This window comes from Mercenaria mercenaria, chromosome 8, assembly GCF_021730395.1.
Source record: "Mercenaria mercenaria strain notata chromosome 8, MADL_Memer_1, whole genome shotgun sequence".
Taxonomy (NCBI): domain Eukaryota; kingdom Metazoa; phylum Mollusca; class Bivalvia; order Venerida; family Veneridae; genus Mercenaria; species Mercenaria mercenaria.
Genome location: NC_069368.1, coordinates 2,113,394 through 2,130,998, shown reverse-complemented (window position 1 = coordinate 2,130,998; position 17,605 = coordinate 2,113,394). Strand labels below are relative to the sequence as shown.

Here is a 17,605-nt window from a genome sequence, read left to right as displayed (position 1 = left end):
GATTTCTATAATCTGAATAATTTATACGCCGCTTTAACGAAACAGTTCATTCGGAAATGCCATAATTACTTAGACCTCGCTGTTGCTTTCTTGCAAAAAAGTAGTCCGCTTTCCTTTCTTCTGCAGGTTTCATGGCGGAAGTTGCCGTACAACGTTCCAATTACCGTCGGAAAGGACCAGTTCTTGAAAATTGACAGATTTAAACTATTTCAAGTACCTTATCAGGGAGAATGGAATCTCCATATCAAAAATGCTCAACCATTTGATTCAGGGACCTATGAATGCCATGTTAGCCTAAAAGGAGAAAAAATAAGAAGAAATATTACACTAACAGTTTTAGGTAAGTAATGAATACTAGTACATACCTTTTAAAATATTCCGTTCTAAGAGAAATGCAAATTGATTTATCAAAGACTAGCGCAGTAAAACGTTGGATTTAAAATGATGTAGAGTGTGTTTTTAAACATAGCATATGTCAGCAGTCAAAAGTAAGAGTTCTCAGCACTCGAGTTAAATACTCAAGTCGAGTTCTGAACTTCTGATATTCCTCAGATACTGTTTAAAAATGTTTGTAAACTTGCGGAGCATGTTTTCTAATTCTCAACAATTGCAAGGTAGTGTAAATTATGATATTTCTTGGTTGTGACATTTAAAGTGCTGGTACAAATTCCGGACGTTATACAAAAATGCTGCAAAGGAAAACGCTTTTATCGTATAATCAACCGCAGGTTAATTCTTGAGATTGAGAGAAATAACATTTATTAACAGCAACGACATAATTGTTCCTCGTAGACGCGGTTTGATTAAAATGTCTGTATCTAGAATGTGAAATGTCTGTACGTTTCTTGAACGAGGTACATACAAATGACATTCATGTAACTCAGCAGAAATTGTATCCGTGGTTTATGCAGAGACATTTTTATACTGGCATCTTGATGAAGCGTTTTGTGTCTGTGAAGTTCTCTCTATACCAATTATATATTTTTTCCGTACATGCTATGTCATAATATGTGGTGTGGTTAGCACTGTAATAGATCCATATTAAACATTAAAGATTTTTTTGCGACCAGTCCAGAAGTACGCTATAAAAATAGCATCAGCAACATTTTTTGTGGTTGAAATATTGATACAGATTTCTTCTGTATGGTGTAAAATGGTTTATTAATAAATCACAATTTTTATATCATTACTTAGTCTTTACTGTAATATATATTTGTTCGAAATTAACACTCTACATTCATACAATGTAGATATTGAATAAATAGCGTCCTTGCTTTATTGACCCCGAAGTTTCAACTTGAAAGGGAAGACATTGTTTTCAGAACTCAAAACACGTTGCTTGGTTGTCTTAGTCTACAAACTGTTAATGTAAGAATTAGAAAAAAAGGCAGTTAACGCTACAATTATAGTAAGTCACGTGACACAGTTCGAGAAAATAAAGCAAGTATGAAGTGAGAAAATATTTAGTTATATGGAATTCTTAATTTAGTAAAAACTACGGTGGTTTTGAAGGAAGAAGTAATAAGCGCTCAATGGATCATTGGGTCTTTAAGTCTGATTCTTACTATAGGTATGAGATGAATGTCAATCATTTACGAAAGCAAAATATGTCTATATAACAAATAAAACGCGTGATTAAACCAGGTTATTCCTTTCATCACAGAAAACGGCATGCCACCAATTAAAGCCTAGTATTTAATAGTTTCAACGTCAGTGCATTTTTGTTGCGTGAGTTCTTTCACAGGTAATGATTACTAGGTATGACCACGCTCGTTTGATCTTTTTTCTACCGCAACAGTTCAGCATTACAGAGACACTCATTCATCACATGGTACAGAATGTCATAATTGAAAATACAAACTTTCCCATAATACCTACTCTGTGGAAAGTGCTACGAGTGTGTATACTGCATCACTGTTCTGTACTCTCAGTGAAGTGCTATAATTCGTTTATTTCACCCAAACTGCTTACGACAAACAATCAGATAAACTCGAATAACTAAATTGCAGGTGTAGTATTTTGCACGATATTTTTGTACAGCTACTTTGTCTGTGGAATAAATTCAATTATTAATACATCTTTGTACATTTGTATCACGAATGGCAAGATTTCATTATGCAGTTTTTATGTACTACTACATCATTTAATTGTTAATTAAAGAACGAAAAACCTACACAAGATTGATTAGTCTGCATGTCTTGATTTATCTGGAATAGCCTAACATAATTATGTAATCTGGATGGGAAGTTTCTGCCAGGAAAGCCAAGCTAAAATTAAAACTTGAACCAAAAACTGACAACGTTATTATCTGTCTAAAGTAAAATAAAAAAACCGTGTTCTCTTTAGTCATAGGCAACTGCATACGGGCCCGTAAATTTTATATACCTTGATATAAATTTATAATCGTGTCAAGTTTCATCGAAATCTACATTGTAAGTTAAAATGTCATCAAAAATATATATTTCCGAATGGCTCATCGGAAGCTTGTTCCATATAGCTAAAATGAAAAAAAAAAAACGATAAAAACATACCCCATGGCCCCACTGTACTACTGACTGAATTTCTTCAGAATGTAATGAAACTTTGAAATATAAGAAAAAACACACAATATACTTTGTAGAAAAACATCCGTACCTTTAAACCGGGCACTTTGCAATCTGCTGAATATGGACTGTAGCATATTCCTGCCAGTGGTAGTATGTTCAAGGGAACGGCAAATATCAGACAGCTGTTAATCATTAATTAAATGGTAAAACATTAGTTACGTTATTATCATCATCATCAATCTTTCAAGTAATGCTTGATACAGTTCTAGGTAGTTACCTAATTCTTATAGGTAGGTTTTGATACCACCTTGTATCCCACTGCGGAAGTCATCTACCCTAGGAATCCAGTCTTATTTTTTTTCTTTAAGTTAAACAGCCTATTTCCCAACCACAGGGTCATCTTTATTACATTCGCAATATACGGGAGTATGAGAGAGAAATCAACAATTCATGTACTTAATGTTTTTCGAAAATTTCCAAGAATAATTCACTGGTTGATGGTGCAGATGGAAGTATCTGGCTCGAGGGTAACTGTTTAGGCGGTATTGAGGTTCTTTCAGTTAGCGATAAGATTAATTTTCTTGCATACCGTATTCTTCAATTACTAGTAACAGAAGAGTTACGATACAGTAGTACGAGTGTTTTTCTTTTAAGCGCTATTTTATTACAGCAGCGCATGAAATTGCTCATCCATTCATAAAGTTACGGCATAAAAGTTATTTATCATCCAGGGGTGTAATATGAGTTTTTCAGCAGCACTAAAAACGCTGGAAAATCCTGTTAAGCTTGCAAGAAAGATACTTTCCATTGACTTTCAGCAAGTGATAATATTGAAATGAACTTGAATGTGTTTTATAGCTTTCAAATATTAAGATATGTTTTATTAATGCAGACATAGCGGTCTATGAAAATTTGCGAATTTTCGGATTCATTGCCTCGTGCCGACTCGCCTCGGAATGACGGTATTATGATAGGGTTCTACTATGAAATCTAGCTAAAAGTCCGAACATGTCCAAATACAGGAAGTGCATGGCTTCCACTTTTTATCATTATCAATATGAAGTCGGCGACGAAACACAATTACTTGGCAAGGGAACATTAAAGCGACTGGCTTATTGAAAAGTGACATATTGAACGAGTCTTTCAAAGCAGATTTTATCCACAATCCGCCATTTTGAATGGGAACCATAACAGAACAGGAAACCAGGCCCCATGTTCACAAAACGTTTTCAGTCTCAGCTGAGTTTGATAATGAAACTTTATTTGTCATTTATATCTAAATGGCATGATTAAAACTAAATTTTAAATTAATAACAACTATAAATAATAATCAGTAATGATGATCAGTCTCAGTTGGAAATTAACCTTGAAGTTTTAGTAAAATTGATATTAAAATTTCAAACGCAAACTCAGCTGTGACCGAAAAATGTTTTGTTAACACGGGGCCAGATAACCAAAAACGATCTCGGTTGCATGAATAGGACAAAAGGGATCTCAGTTGCAAGGGGAGTTTTATGTCTGTATGCTCTTAAAGGTTGGCTTTCATTAACTCTTGTCTTCTAAAAAGAACCAAGCGAGCCTCATTCTAACTTTCTTAAAAAGCTTCATATGTTTCGTATAAAACACGCGCATGTATAATCACAATTAACATAATCCGTAATCATAGACCTGCGTTTTAAAATAAATCTATGTCCAGTTCAACAGTTCCAAAACTATTACTTTGATTCCGTAATTGCAGTTCGAAGACGCCCACCCTTACATTGGTAAATTGCAGAGAACCATTAAATAAACCGGATGAAATATCTCAGTGCTTGTAGGGCCAACTTTGGAGCTTTTTTGTTTATTTTAAATTCCTTTGTTATGTGCACTTGCCAAACACTTTATTGCACAATTGTAAAAAGGTTAACAAGCTCACGTGTTATGATCAGCCCATTTAATGTTGCCGTGATCTGCTGTTTCACAAATTCATTAGTGAAATGTTAGAGAATATCCTACCATAGAAACTGCATCATATTTCCCCAAGTGTGGATAATACATTGTATCAGAACCTCAATAAATGCTTATTAACACTAATTGGCTCAAATACAGTGGGCTTCTAATGCATAAATCGTTTCTCTATAATACCGGTACTTTACTGCAGAAACGTTACCATCGTGTATCCAAAACAAGGAGTAACAATACTCTAAATAATGATACTTTAGTACAGATACACAAGCGTAGGGAGCCACAGTTCCCTAGTACATCAGCAAATACAAATGTATGAATTAAACTGATAAAATGTTACTAAAGTTTGTTTGGATTCGAACCTGAAAATTTTGTGTCTCATTTTGGCGCGCGCTCCAAAGCGACTGAACGAAACTGACAACGCGACATAACGGAACATGGAGCACGACAGAACGAAACGTTTGATGTTGTGCTGGCGCGAGCGCCATCAACAAAATCTGCGTGTTGGTACGTTGGCATGCACGTCAAGACGAAATGAAATGTTTCGTTATTTCGCGATGGGATGCGCACCATCTACAAAGATTTCGTTTCGGCACGTTGGCATTCGCGCCAAGACGAAATAAAATGCTTCATTGCCTTGCCTTGGTGCACACTAAAAATAAAATGTGTTATTTAGCCGCGCACAAGCCATCGCGTTATCTGTATGTAACTAAAATTTTGAACAAATAAACAGAGAAAGTAGGAAGTATACTCGTTGAACAGATACATGTAGTAGTTGCAACATGACATATATCTCCATATACCTGCAAACACAATGTATAACTAGTATTACATAAGCCAAACACATCACTTGATTTCCAGAACATTTCATGCCATTTGCTATGTTCTACTACGGTCATATCTTTATGTTAATGCCAGATTGTGTTGTAAAATAATCAATGCCTTCGAGTGGTTTGTCGCCTGATTTATCACGGTTTAGATTCAGATGCGCACGAATTGAACCACAATGGCGTAGGCACGAGTGGTTAAATATGTAAGCATCTGAACTGTGAACGTGGTAATAAAATGATAATCCACAAGAAGGTCTTGATTGTTTTCATTCTTTCATGCAAACTGAAATATTTTGTTGGAAACATTTTTATTTATTATTTATTATTATGGACTTCATACAAAAATCTTACGTCATAATTGAAGTCATCAATGACTTCCATGTCCGCGTGTCAACCGTTGTTTATCGTAGAATATACAAGGCTTGAAATCAAGGAGATACAATGCATTATAATTATATCTTATATAAACACTTAACTCGAAAAGTTCGTCAGTTTTCAAAGAGAAAAAGTCTTCTGAAACCACAGGAGTAAATATAGATCTAGTAAAATTGTGTTCAAGATACCAGATTCATGCATGCTTTCAAGTGCATTAGCTCACTAATAATGCATGCAGGCATAAAACTTGATGACGCAGAAGACTGTTACCCAGAGCTAATCTCACAAATATATTTAGAATTTGAACAGATTGCTAAATAACGATTATGATCCAACATAGTCAAGTTATGCCTAGCCCGCAGGTCGTCTTGCATGCCTGTTTTATCAAGACTCCTTTTTATTTTCTGTTTCAGAAACGACTACTGCTCCAGTAATTCCAAGTAAGTATTGTTTACAATTTACCTTTACAGTATCACCAAACTGTAATAATCTAAAAACTTAGTTCGAGACAACCTTAGTATTAGAATATATGGAGTGTTCTCTTTAATACCTGTGTCCATGTTTGAATGTCGTGTGACAACCAAAATGAATATCACACGTGTGTTCACTTTCTTTGTCATAACAAAAGAAATATGCAGTCGTACTCTTCTTATAATATGCCCCGTTTTATAAACAGATTAATATACGTTTGACATTGAATGAGTTTTTTGCAATTAACAAATTGTTGGAAAGTCACTATCAATATACAACACGTTATTTCTGTGGCAGTTTATTTTTATTTAGATCAAGTTCGTTCGCACTGACTGATCCAGATATATTGGCTGTCTTGGAGATATGCTTATTTTAAAATGTTTAATACTTGTGGATGCTTGTATCGTTCCTGTTTAAATACTTTGTCCTAGATATGTATTTAAAGAAACAGACTAAGATCAAAACCAAGTTTATTTAGATTAAATTCTTAAAGAGTAGACTCGTAAAATTCTAATTAGTTTAGTTGATAATTTTCCAAAATTGTAATGAGCTTTCCCAGTGCCAACGTGAACACTGCTGGATAGATTGGTACTGGCAGTTCTGCATAATGTATTTGATTCTCCATTGGTTGTTTCACTCTGACCATGCAGCTTTAAATGTAAAGCAAGCCTTTGTTTGTTTGTTTTGGGTTTAACGCCGTTTTTCAACAGTATTTCAGTCATGTAACAGCGGGCAGTTAACCTAACCAGTGTTCCTGGATTCTGTACCAGGACAAACCTGTTCTCCGCAAGTAACTGCCAACTTCCCCACATGAATCAAAGGTGGAGGACTAATGATTTCAGACACAATGTCGTTTATCAAATAGTCACGGAGAACATACGCCCCGAGGATCGAACTCACGACCCCGCGATCCGTAGACCGACGCTCTACCTACTGAGCTAAGCGGGCGGGCTGTAAAGCAAGTCATATTTGATTATAAACTAACCATACATCGGCTACGAAATATAATCAGAATAGTTGATATCCCCACTATGAGGCTTGTTCAGCTTATAAAATGCTTTCGTCCGTCCATATAGCCGTTGGTAAGTCCGTCTTTGCTTCAGCGTGTCACAAACCTGTGTCGCAAGTTTCTTAAAATGCATAAGGCTAAAAACATTAGAACACAAATGTTCATCAGCATATTAAATAGTTCCCTTGGATTTTGTTTGTTATGTCATCCGGTGTTATCAGACTTGGAGGCCTTGTATTAGTATTTTGCAACTTTTTGTCACTAGCTGCTGAAAACATATAATTATTGCCAAAGGTCTTGAAACGTCGCAGATATGTTAAAAAGTATGTGAATTTAAGCATTTGCAGTTTTGTTTGTAGGTTTTACTCAGTCATGAAACTAGCCCTTAGATTAGTAATTTTGACCTTTTATTTTACACTGTGCAAAAGGTTTGCTTTTTATGATTTACATAATCAGCATGTAAAGTTTTTGTCCTTGATTTCACCACCTAACACCGCAGTTCTTGACTAAAATTCCATTCCCCTGCATTTAACTATTTACAGTAAGTTGGAATAAAGGTATATCTGGTTATAAGTAAAATTCCGACACCTTTTATTTGTATATCGGTTTACCATTATCATGCTGGACACGATTGATTCTGCTTTTGCGACCAATGCAGACCAAGATCAGACTGCAGGGATCAAGATCTGCAATGTTCGCCATTCAGTCAGTATCTTTTTGGTAAGCACCCTCTTTAACAGTTGACGGTACTCTCCAAATTGAAAGATGGACAAATTCATTATAGAAATTCAGCAGGGTAAGGGTGAAGATTTTCTGCTTATTCAGTTTAAATTAAAGCATTGATACCATTTTGTTTGTAGCTTTTTCTTTTTTCTTCAGTTCAAACTATTTTGTTTTTAACTTACAGGCATACACTTGTCAGGGACACAAATTGTGGAGAAAGGAAATCCTATACAATTACTGTGTAATGCCACAAGTGGGGATGATAAACTCCAGTCTATTGACTGGTTTAAAGACGGTATAAAACTGCAGACAAGCTATGCAAACGAGATATTTATTTCTCAGAAGGTCTCTATATCTGACCATTCTATAACAAGTACCTTGGACATTGATAAAGCTCGAATGACCGATATGGGGAGATACGTTTGTCGAGCAAGCAGGCAGCTAGCCACGAGAATGAAAGTGGATGTTTTAAATGGTAAGAAAGGTACTAAATTTTCAACTATATTAAAATTAACAATGTTGTATTGACAGCAACGGCTAAAAACATGTTCTTCATGTTTCAACAAAAAGTATAGCGCCAACATTGACATAATTATGTTCAAGTTTAGGCAAACGCTTGTTTATTAAAATACTGTAAATGGTGCCGTTTCAGATATGTCATCGACAGTAAAAGCAACAACGGTCAGTGGCCATAGACCCAAGAAACACAGACCTTTTGCAAGTAACTCAAATTTACATGACCCTGTTTCAATACAGTATTGCATACTTCACATAATGTATTTCTGCACGTTTGATAAACAAGATGTAATGGCGAAACATCATTATCTGGAAAACGTTACATAAACTTTATGAAATGGTATCTTACCAAAATTTAAAACATGAATTACAAAAATGTTCACACGTGATAAAATTCCAAATAATGTCTTAAGATTAGCATGAATTTTGATAACTATTCATACAAACATGAAAATTTTAACAGAAGCCGAATGAAAAAAAAGATATATATTAAGAATGCATTATCTCGCAATAATGAGGTAACTTTTTCGTATAATTTCGAGAAAAGATCTCACAATAAAGAGATAATCATCTCGTTGATACGAGAAGATATCTCGTTATAACGAGAAAAGATGAAAAAAATCAAGCAATTACAAAATACCAGAAAAACATTGATCCAAACATGCAGAACTTCCCATAAAATGCTTTTTAATTATTCAGTTTTGTCTAATATAAAATTTGCTTAATATCAGAATAAATTGGTACAGAAAGTTCAGATTTAAGTATATTTCATGGAACATTATTGATAAATATTTAACAAGTTCTACAATAAAACCTTATTATCTAACGACAAAACCACAAGAAAGAAAATCCTTTTATATTTTTGATTTTCTGCCTTTTATATCTACGTTCAGTTTAATTCTTGGAATTTGACCACATGACACGTTTAACGTAATTCCTAGAAATCTGCTGAAAGGGTGGAGCTTTGTTTTGGCGCTAGCTAAAATGTTTAATCTCAAGCGATTAAACAGTAAATTGTTTGTAAAGGGTATTGTTTTTTATTGTAAATGTAAATGGTTCTAAGGGAAGATAACCTTCCAATTTCTGTAAAAGTTCTATTACTCAGTCACTTCTGTCAGTAGTATCTCCCTTTACACGTCTTCCCGATGAGGCAGTTGTCAAACTAAAACTTTTTGTTTGAAAACCGTGCGAAGAAACAGAATGTTGAGAATATGTAACATTGAAATGTTTCAAAAGATAATGTTGATGTTTTCCTGTCATTTAGTTTTTGTTGCATTTACTAACAATGCAGAATAATTCTACAACGTAACTGTTGAAATGGCAAAAATAAAATCCATTAAACTCGAGTTTGCAGTATATTTAACATCTGTTTTATTTCAATGTGTGTTATCTCATTTGTTTTTTTTTTCTCTCTCTATTATTTCGTAACATATCTGGGTCATTTTGAGCAAAAACAGGAATGTCGGAGATTCAAACGAATTTCCAACATCTACTGACGTAACGAATAACTTATATTATGTTCAATTGACCAAAAGCTGAAGAAAGGGTCACTTTCAATTTATATGTTTTATTTCCAGATGAACCAATTTTCAATCAGGATCATATCACAGAAAATGAATTAGTGTCTGCTTAAAACGACATATAGTAAACTTAGTTTAAGTTCCAGTTTAAGAAGGGCCGCGATTGCGTGAGGATGATGTCTGTAGCCGCAAGGCTGAATGCAGCTGTTCTTTATTTCATATAAATTCCACTTACTCTTTCCAATAACATTTTTTTCAACATTTTCTAGCGTCTCAGATTATCAAAATATTGTACTATATTTTACATTAAAGGGTATTCTTATAGATTTGCTAACAAAAATTCTTTAAATTTCATAATTAAGATTATTTGGATGAGGTTACCTTTACAACATATCCTGACGGGTAAAACTAAGTAACGGAAATACTTTGTGAAAAAAAAAATGTTATGCTATGTTCTCGTATGAGGATTGAACTAGATTTTCCGCGGTATACACTTGGGTGTGATCTGCATAACATACCTGATGTGTAAGTGTTAGACTAAAAATGTGTTTTAGTATGATTAGGTTCAGATGTGAAGTCTGTCAGGATCAATGGTGTTTACTATAAACTAAATTGCAGTAATGTTTTTGTAACAGAAAACATTTGTTACCAGACTGCAGTGTAATGAGGCCTGTCTCGTGGTACTATTTTCAAAGGAAACTACAGAAAAAAACAACTTCTGATTTGTCAAATATCTTCCACAGTTGTCGTAACATTACTCATACGGACACCTCCCTCAGATGCTAGTCGCTGTTTTTCGGAAGGAAACTAGAGATAGCAGTTATATTAATGAATTATTAAGGCAGGGAATGATGACTGGGATGATATGAAAATAAAAAACATAATAAATATAAAAACTAAAAAATAAAATAATAGAAAATAAGTTCCTTTACCGAAACATCATTTTTAAATGACATTAAAAAATACCCGATGTCTGTTTCAGTGAAATGACTTCAAGACTGTCGCTAGAGCTTCTAACTATAAGATAGTGTATGTATTATATTTATTAAATGAGTCTTTTTTTATTTTTCAGCAGAGACATATAATGAAAAAAGAGGTAAGATCTGTTACAGAAAATCACTTTACACTTCTAGAAATAGTGACTATTTTTAGTAAGTTATTTATAACAGTATCCTGAATGCCCCTTTATATGCTTCGTGTAATTACGAATGTAGAATATACAGTGTTAGCTTTTTAGAAAACTAGAATGTGGCTGGTTGATTATAGAGGGAAATGTCTACATGTGATTTGAAAGACATGTATCTATTGGCCAGTTTTCAATAAGCTAGCTATTTCCTTTCATGTGTCGCGTCATATTTGTAACAAGCAAATCCGTGAAATTTATAACTTGAAGTTTGACATGAGCAAGCAGCTTCATTGAATTTTGAGCAAGCAACTTCATTGAATTTATATCCCTCTCCGAATACATTGTTTTGTAAATGAGGGGACTATATTTTGAAAGATATTTAATTTCCAGATATTCACAAGTTATGTACATTAGCACTGTATCATGACAAAACAAAAAAACAACAACAAAAAACAAAACAAAAAAAAAAAACCACACACACACACACACACACACACACACAAAACTATAAGGGCTTTTCGCAAAATGTAAGTCCCCCACCTAATAGTGTCATGATTGCCTCTCACTATACAGGAGTATGTAGTTTTCATTTCCAAATACCAAGTTGATACTTAATTTATATCCTTCGATGTTTATTATTATGATATTTTTTTTCTCTATTTTACAGAGACACACAGTGAAATTAGGAGTAGACAGTCAGCTAGCAGTGTGAATGAACTGAAACATTCTGAACTGTGTGTGGTTTTAGCTTTACTCGTAACAGTGTTATTGCAAGTTATTCTGTCCTTTCGTGATCGAACTTCATGATGTCTGATTATGTTGTTACAAATATATCCGGTATAATATTAAGATGTTGTCTTATAAAAATGGTGTCGTCATGCAAATGTATTAACTGGCGATTACGTTTTGTAAATTTTCGTCAGAGAAATGTACATGGTTCTCCGTACATGGATCTCCATTCTGAGATTGGAGGTAAGATTTCCGAAGGTATCAAATGCTGAGGTAGAAGAAGCCAGTGTCGCATCCACCGAAAAGTCTAATTTCGTATTTTGGATCGTTACACTATTCTATAATCGCAACATGATCTTACTGCAGTTCTGGTGGATATAATCACTTACAGAGCTAGAATAATGCAGCGAACTTGAGATATTATAAGTAATAAAGATATTGACACTTGCCAGAACGATTTAGCACATAATGAATAGAAAAGAAAATTAGTTTTAACACATTTTAGACAAAACACGATAATCTCATTTTTTGTGTTCGACGTGTGGGTACAGTGAAAAGTAAATCCGAATTTCATCTAACTTACGAACTTCTTTATTTGATGACGCGGTAGTTTTATGCATGTTCAAAATTGCATCTTAAGAGGGTCGTTAAGATATATGCGACAACTGAAGATTTATTTTAAGATCACTATATAAGTGGTTTATAGCATCACTATCTCATAACCAACATAATTCAAATGAGCATAGGCTCGTATTTTTTTAACTTTCTGAAACAAATATTTTATGTTTGTATAATTGTATTTTTGCATTTTTAGCTCGACTATTCATAAAATAGTAGAGCTATTGGACTCGCCCATGCGTCGGTGTCCGCGTCGGCGTCCGCGTCCCGATTTGGTTAAGGTTTTGTATGTAAGCTGGTATCTCAGTAACCACTTGTGGGAATGGATTGAAACTTCACACACTTATTCACAGTGATAAACTGACTTGCACTGCACAGGTTCCATAACTCTATTTTGCATTTTTACAAAATTATGCCCCTTTTTCGACATAGAAATTTTTGGTTAAGGTTTTGTATGTAAGCTGGTATTTCTGTACTTACTACTGGGAATGGATTGAAACTTCACATACTTGTTCACTGACATGATCTGACATGCACTAAGCAAGTCCCATAACTCTACTCTTTTTTTCAAAATTATGCCCCTTTTTCGACTTAGCAGTTTTTGGTTAAATTTTTGTATGCAATCTGATATCTCAGTATCCACTAATTGGAATGGATTGAAACTTCACACACTTGTTCACTGTCATGATCTAACATGCACTGTGAAGGTCCCATAACTCTACTTTGCATTTTTACAAAATTATGCCCCTTTTTCGACTTAGCAGTTTTTGGTTAAGTTTTTGTATGTAAGCTGGTATCTCAGTATCCACAAATTGGAAAGGATTGAAACTTCACACACTTGTTCACTGTCATGACATGACATGCAGTACAGAGGTTCAATACCTCTATTTTTCATTTTACAAAATTATGCCCCTTTTTCAACTTCTGTATTCATTCAATTGACAAGGCTGTTGAATAGTCGAGCGTTGCTGTCCTCCGACAGCTCTTGTTTGCTAGCTTGTCGCTTTTATTTTATGCCTCAAAAGGGTGACATGCCCGACTGTCTGTCCGTCCCTTCGGTTTTCGGTTGATTATAACTGAGAATCGTTTAGGCGCAGCAACCTTAAATTTGGTAGTCTAGACAGGTTGGTCTGGACAGGCAGATTACCCTTATTGACTTTGAGGAAGGTTGCTTAAGGGTCAACATCGTAGTGACCTTTAGCCGAAAATTGGTTTTTGATTGATAACTGTAGTACGCTTTGGCCTTCTTAGGATTAGACGACCTCTAATAGTTTGAGGTCTGTAGGTCAAGGTTACGGTGACATGGAGATGAAAATAAGTTTTCGACTGATCACTAAAGAATACTTTGGCAAACTCTATAGGATGATTACCTGTGGTCAGTAGAAGACCTCTAATATTGTTCTGGGGTCAGTAGGTCAAAGGATGAATTTCTAACTTGAAACAGTTTCTGTCAAATAACTAAAGAACGCACTGGCTTACAGTTGTCAAAGTTCATGTAATGCTTACCTGTGGCCAGTAGACAGATTTTTTTTATTTCGGATGTTAGCAGGTCAAAGTCTAGGTCACAGTAATTTCGAGACTGAAAATGGTTTTCACGCAGTTACATAAGATACATATGCCTACTGCTTTCAAACGTCATCATAGGGGACAATCGTGTCTTACAACCAGATCTTGTTATAATATTGCTAACAGATTGTATTAAAGAAAATTCTCGGTAAAATTCTACTTCGATACATACAGTCTAATGTTGCTTCTTTTTCATAAATTGTATAGAATGCATATATACAGCCACCAACGTAAACATTCATAGAATGATTTTAGCGAGAATATTGGTATGTTAAACAGGTCGTATCAGTTGTCGAATTTCGTCATTCTGGATTTATTCCTAGCAAAACAGTTCTTTTTTTTTTACAGTGAGAATACAGCCACACACATGCTTGAACAACCATTGCAGATTATCATAAAATTTGATGTATGAAATTAAGCTAATACTCTGATGCTCAATTCTAATATGCTTGTTTCTGTTGAAACACGCTTATGCTAAAATGACGTTACGTTAACGTGCGGTGACGTCAATGTTTTTGTTGCGACCAAGAAAGAGCGCTACGATATTCTATCTATTGTTTTAGATTAAGGGCATATTAGAATCGAAATAATGTATAGTAAAATCGTGTTTTACCTAAATTAATATACTCAAAATCGGTTCTACGTCGCCATAATAATTCGCTAGGGCTACGCCCTCGTGAAATTATTCCACGGACGTATAACCTCTTTCCGCGTATTAATAACGTTAAAACGCGGTTTTCTATACATTACTTCTTAAGTAGTAACGGTTATAGATATACCTCAATAAAGTGTGGGAGATTTCAGCGTTTGTAACATCTACTCATTTCCTTAGATAAAAAATATTATCGTTACATGTATACCAGTTATTAAGAATATGGTACTTATATAAATTAATGTTTTACGGGTACATGTTATTTTCTGGGTGTAAATTTCAGGTTTTGTTATGATTTTTTTTTCATTCTGCAAGCGGATATATATACGTGTAAATATATTTGTTAAAATAGAAAGATTTATCATAAATATGATCCTTTAAATAGTTGCTATAACAGTAGTGTTATCTTTCCTTGCGTAGAAATTTTAATATTCATTCCACATGCGACCTGCGTTAGCGTACGTGCACGTTGCATCAACGTGTCACATGGTGACTGACATTTCTCACTAGAGTTCTTCGAACTTTCTTTGGCTCAAAAAATGACAAAGTCAGTTTAGATTCCTTTTTTGGAGATATGAATTCGTTATCTGACCCTTGAGGTTAAATAAGTCAGCAAGTATTAATTTTTAGGAAACAGAAACTATACACCTTATTGTGGATGTAAATGTACATCAGTTATGTGCATGACTGACCTTTCTTTGAACTGCTGCATAATGGCGTCCTATCATTTTCTGATACGATTTCGGCATGCTTCGGCCATAACAAAGTTTTTTTTTAAGGAACAATAGTGCTAAATAGGTATTCAAGCAGCATTTCCGGATAACGGCGGAAAGAAAAAATCCTAAATTTTTCCAAGTTAAAGTGGCATTTTCATGTTTTATGTAAATCAGTTCCTGTTTTTATTTCATGGTGGTGTCCTATACTTGACACTTCGGTAGCATTTTAAAGAATATGTTTTGCATTTAAAGAAATGTTACACCTTACTACTCGTATGTTCATACCCGCATTTTAGCTGTCAATTTGGAAGATATTCCTTAGTGTTGACCTGTCAAACCAAATATCTCTCTTAGAAAATACATGACCACTACTTTTCTGGGTGTTTTCGTTGTGGTTTATAAGTCATTTAAGAACGTAAGCCATTAACTCTAGTAATTTCTTTTTAAAATGGGCCTGGCTATGTGTTACAACTCTCAGTAGATTGTTAATTTTTATATAGAACATATAGCAAATATATTTACTTCTGTACAGCCATAAAAACCGAAGAATGCCGAAATCGCATACGGAGAAATACGTAAACGAACGAAAAATGCCGACTGTCATTACGAGCTACATTAAAGACAATATTGATTTATGAAAATAAACTTTGATTTAATATTGCTTTTCTTATAAGAACGTAATGTTTTCAAATTACTTAAATGAAGATAGATGTATTAATTTATAAAAAAGATCTTGTTTTTCTAACTTTTTAACATCTTGAGTCAGATTAATTGGCTATATAATATGATGTCGTTTTGAACAAACTTCATGAATTTCACCACAGGGAACAAAGTATTTCACAAAGGTAATGCTTGAATAAATGAACACCAAACTAAGTAAATAAAATTTTTTTTACGTTTTATGACAATATCTATTTCAATTATTTAAAATGTTTTTCTGATATTAAATATCTGAAAAATATGCTGCAACAGTAAGTAAATTGAAATGTTGATTAATCGTTGATGTAATGAATTACTTGGTCTTTTTCAAAACTATGTTTTAAGTTATACAATGCTAGGATACATAAATTGAAAAAAATACTCAACTTATTTTTTCGTCTCCGATATATTAAGAAATAGACAACTACTTGTTGAATGCATACCGTGAATTCTTCTAGGAACTTTGTTTACCGTATTTTAATAATATTTATATTTCAGTTAGTGTGTCCGTAATGACAATCGGCAATTTGCGTGCGATTACATATCCTCCGTATGCGAGTTCGGTATTTTCCGGTCGTTTACGGAAAATGATTTTCTGTTATGGCGGAGAATGCCGAAATCGCGTACGGGAGATACGTAATTGTACGGCAATTGCCGACTTCAATTACGGATCCATTACCTTAATTAAGTTAATGCATCTGATCAGTAATATTGCTTGTAAATCATCTTTGCACATGTTATATCACGTTATACTGTCACAATCAGTGTTAGGCAAATATGTCCTCGAGTTGATGGGGATTTTTTAACCAATGTAATAATTGTTGAATATAAATACACGGGAGTAGCTCTGCTGAGATTCTGGTGTTTGAAAAATCTACTCCTTATTCATCTGATATACATTATGTCCAAGTGGGCATGATGTAACACATGTCCATTTTTATGCATACTTTTGTTAATTAAATCGTTTCTTTCATTTTCATATGTATATGTTGGTCATCATGCATTTATCATTATTGTTCATGGATACAATCTTACATTGGTCTTGTTATTACTTTTATTTTGTGTATATATTTTGATTCATATAATATAAAACAAACAGTCCTAACAATAAACTTTAAAAGAAGTTAGTTGGTGTTTTTATTTCGATGTTCTGACATTGTAACAAGCCGTTCAATGCCTGTTAGGAATTGGCTTTCAACTTCTGTTACAAGCGACTTGTGCACATTATAGCTTATATAACATGTCTGCCCAAAGTGCATGGTGTTAATCCAGTATAGTAACGTTGTAAATAAAATCAAATATTTAATTTTTTTTAGATAAACGGTTGTTTTCATCTATTACTTTGAAGTCGAAATGTTTTGACGAAATATTCCTGTTTCCAGAAAATTAAATGATGTACAAAAGGTAACGAGCAGCCGAAAGTTATGTAAAACAGCCGGTGGTATACTTCAAGCGTTCAAGCGATGCAATATTTTCTGCCCTCATTGAACTTAAGTCAAAGCAAATTTGCTGATAAAGAGAGCAATACTGAATGCATGGAAATGTATAGCTACCGCAGTTTAAGG

At 34.0% G+C, this 17,605-nt stretch overlaps 1 protein-coding gene across 3 annotated transcripts in view; it reads left to right on the top strand.

The window, feature by feature from the left end:
- The window catches only part of LOC123523211 (kin of IRRE-like protein 2), a 98,859-nt gene extending 81,692 nt beyond the window's left edge, over window positions 1–17,167 (top strand). Inside the window, exons 4-8 of one of the 3 annotated variants that reach the window (XM_045300910.2) lie at window positions 127–340; window positions 6,109–6,135; window positions 8,083–8,382; window positions 11,007–11,030; window positions 11,728–17,167. In XM_045300910.2, the coding sequence (XP_045156845.2) occupies window positions 127–340; window positions 6,109–6,135; window positions 8,083–8,382; window positions 11,007–11,030; window positions 11,728–11,867 (705 nt within the window). In that variant the 3' untranslated portion in view covers window positions 11,868–17,167. The remainder of the gene's footprint in view (window positions 1–126; window positions 341–6,108; window positions 6,136–8,082; window positions 8,383–11,006; window positions 11,031–11,727) is intronic. The other 2 variants (XM_045300912.2, XM_045300911.2) reach the window with 2 other exon arrangements.
- The last annotated feature ends 438 nt before the right edge of the window (window positions 17,168–17,605 follow it).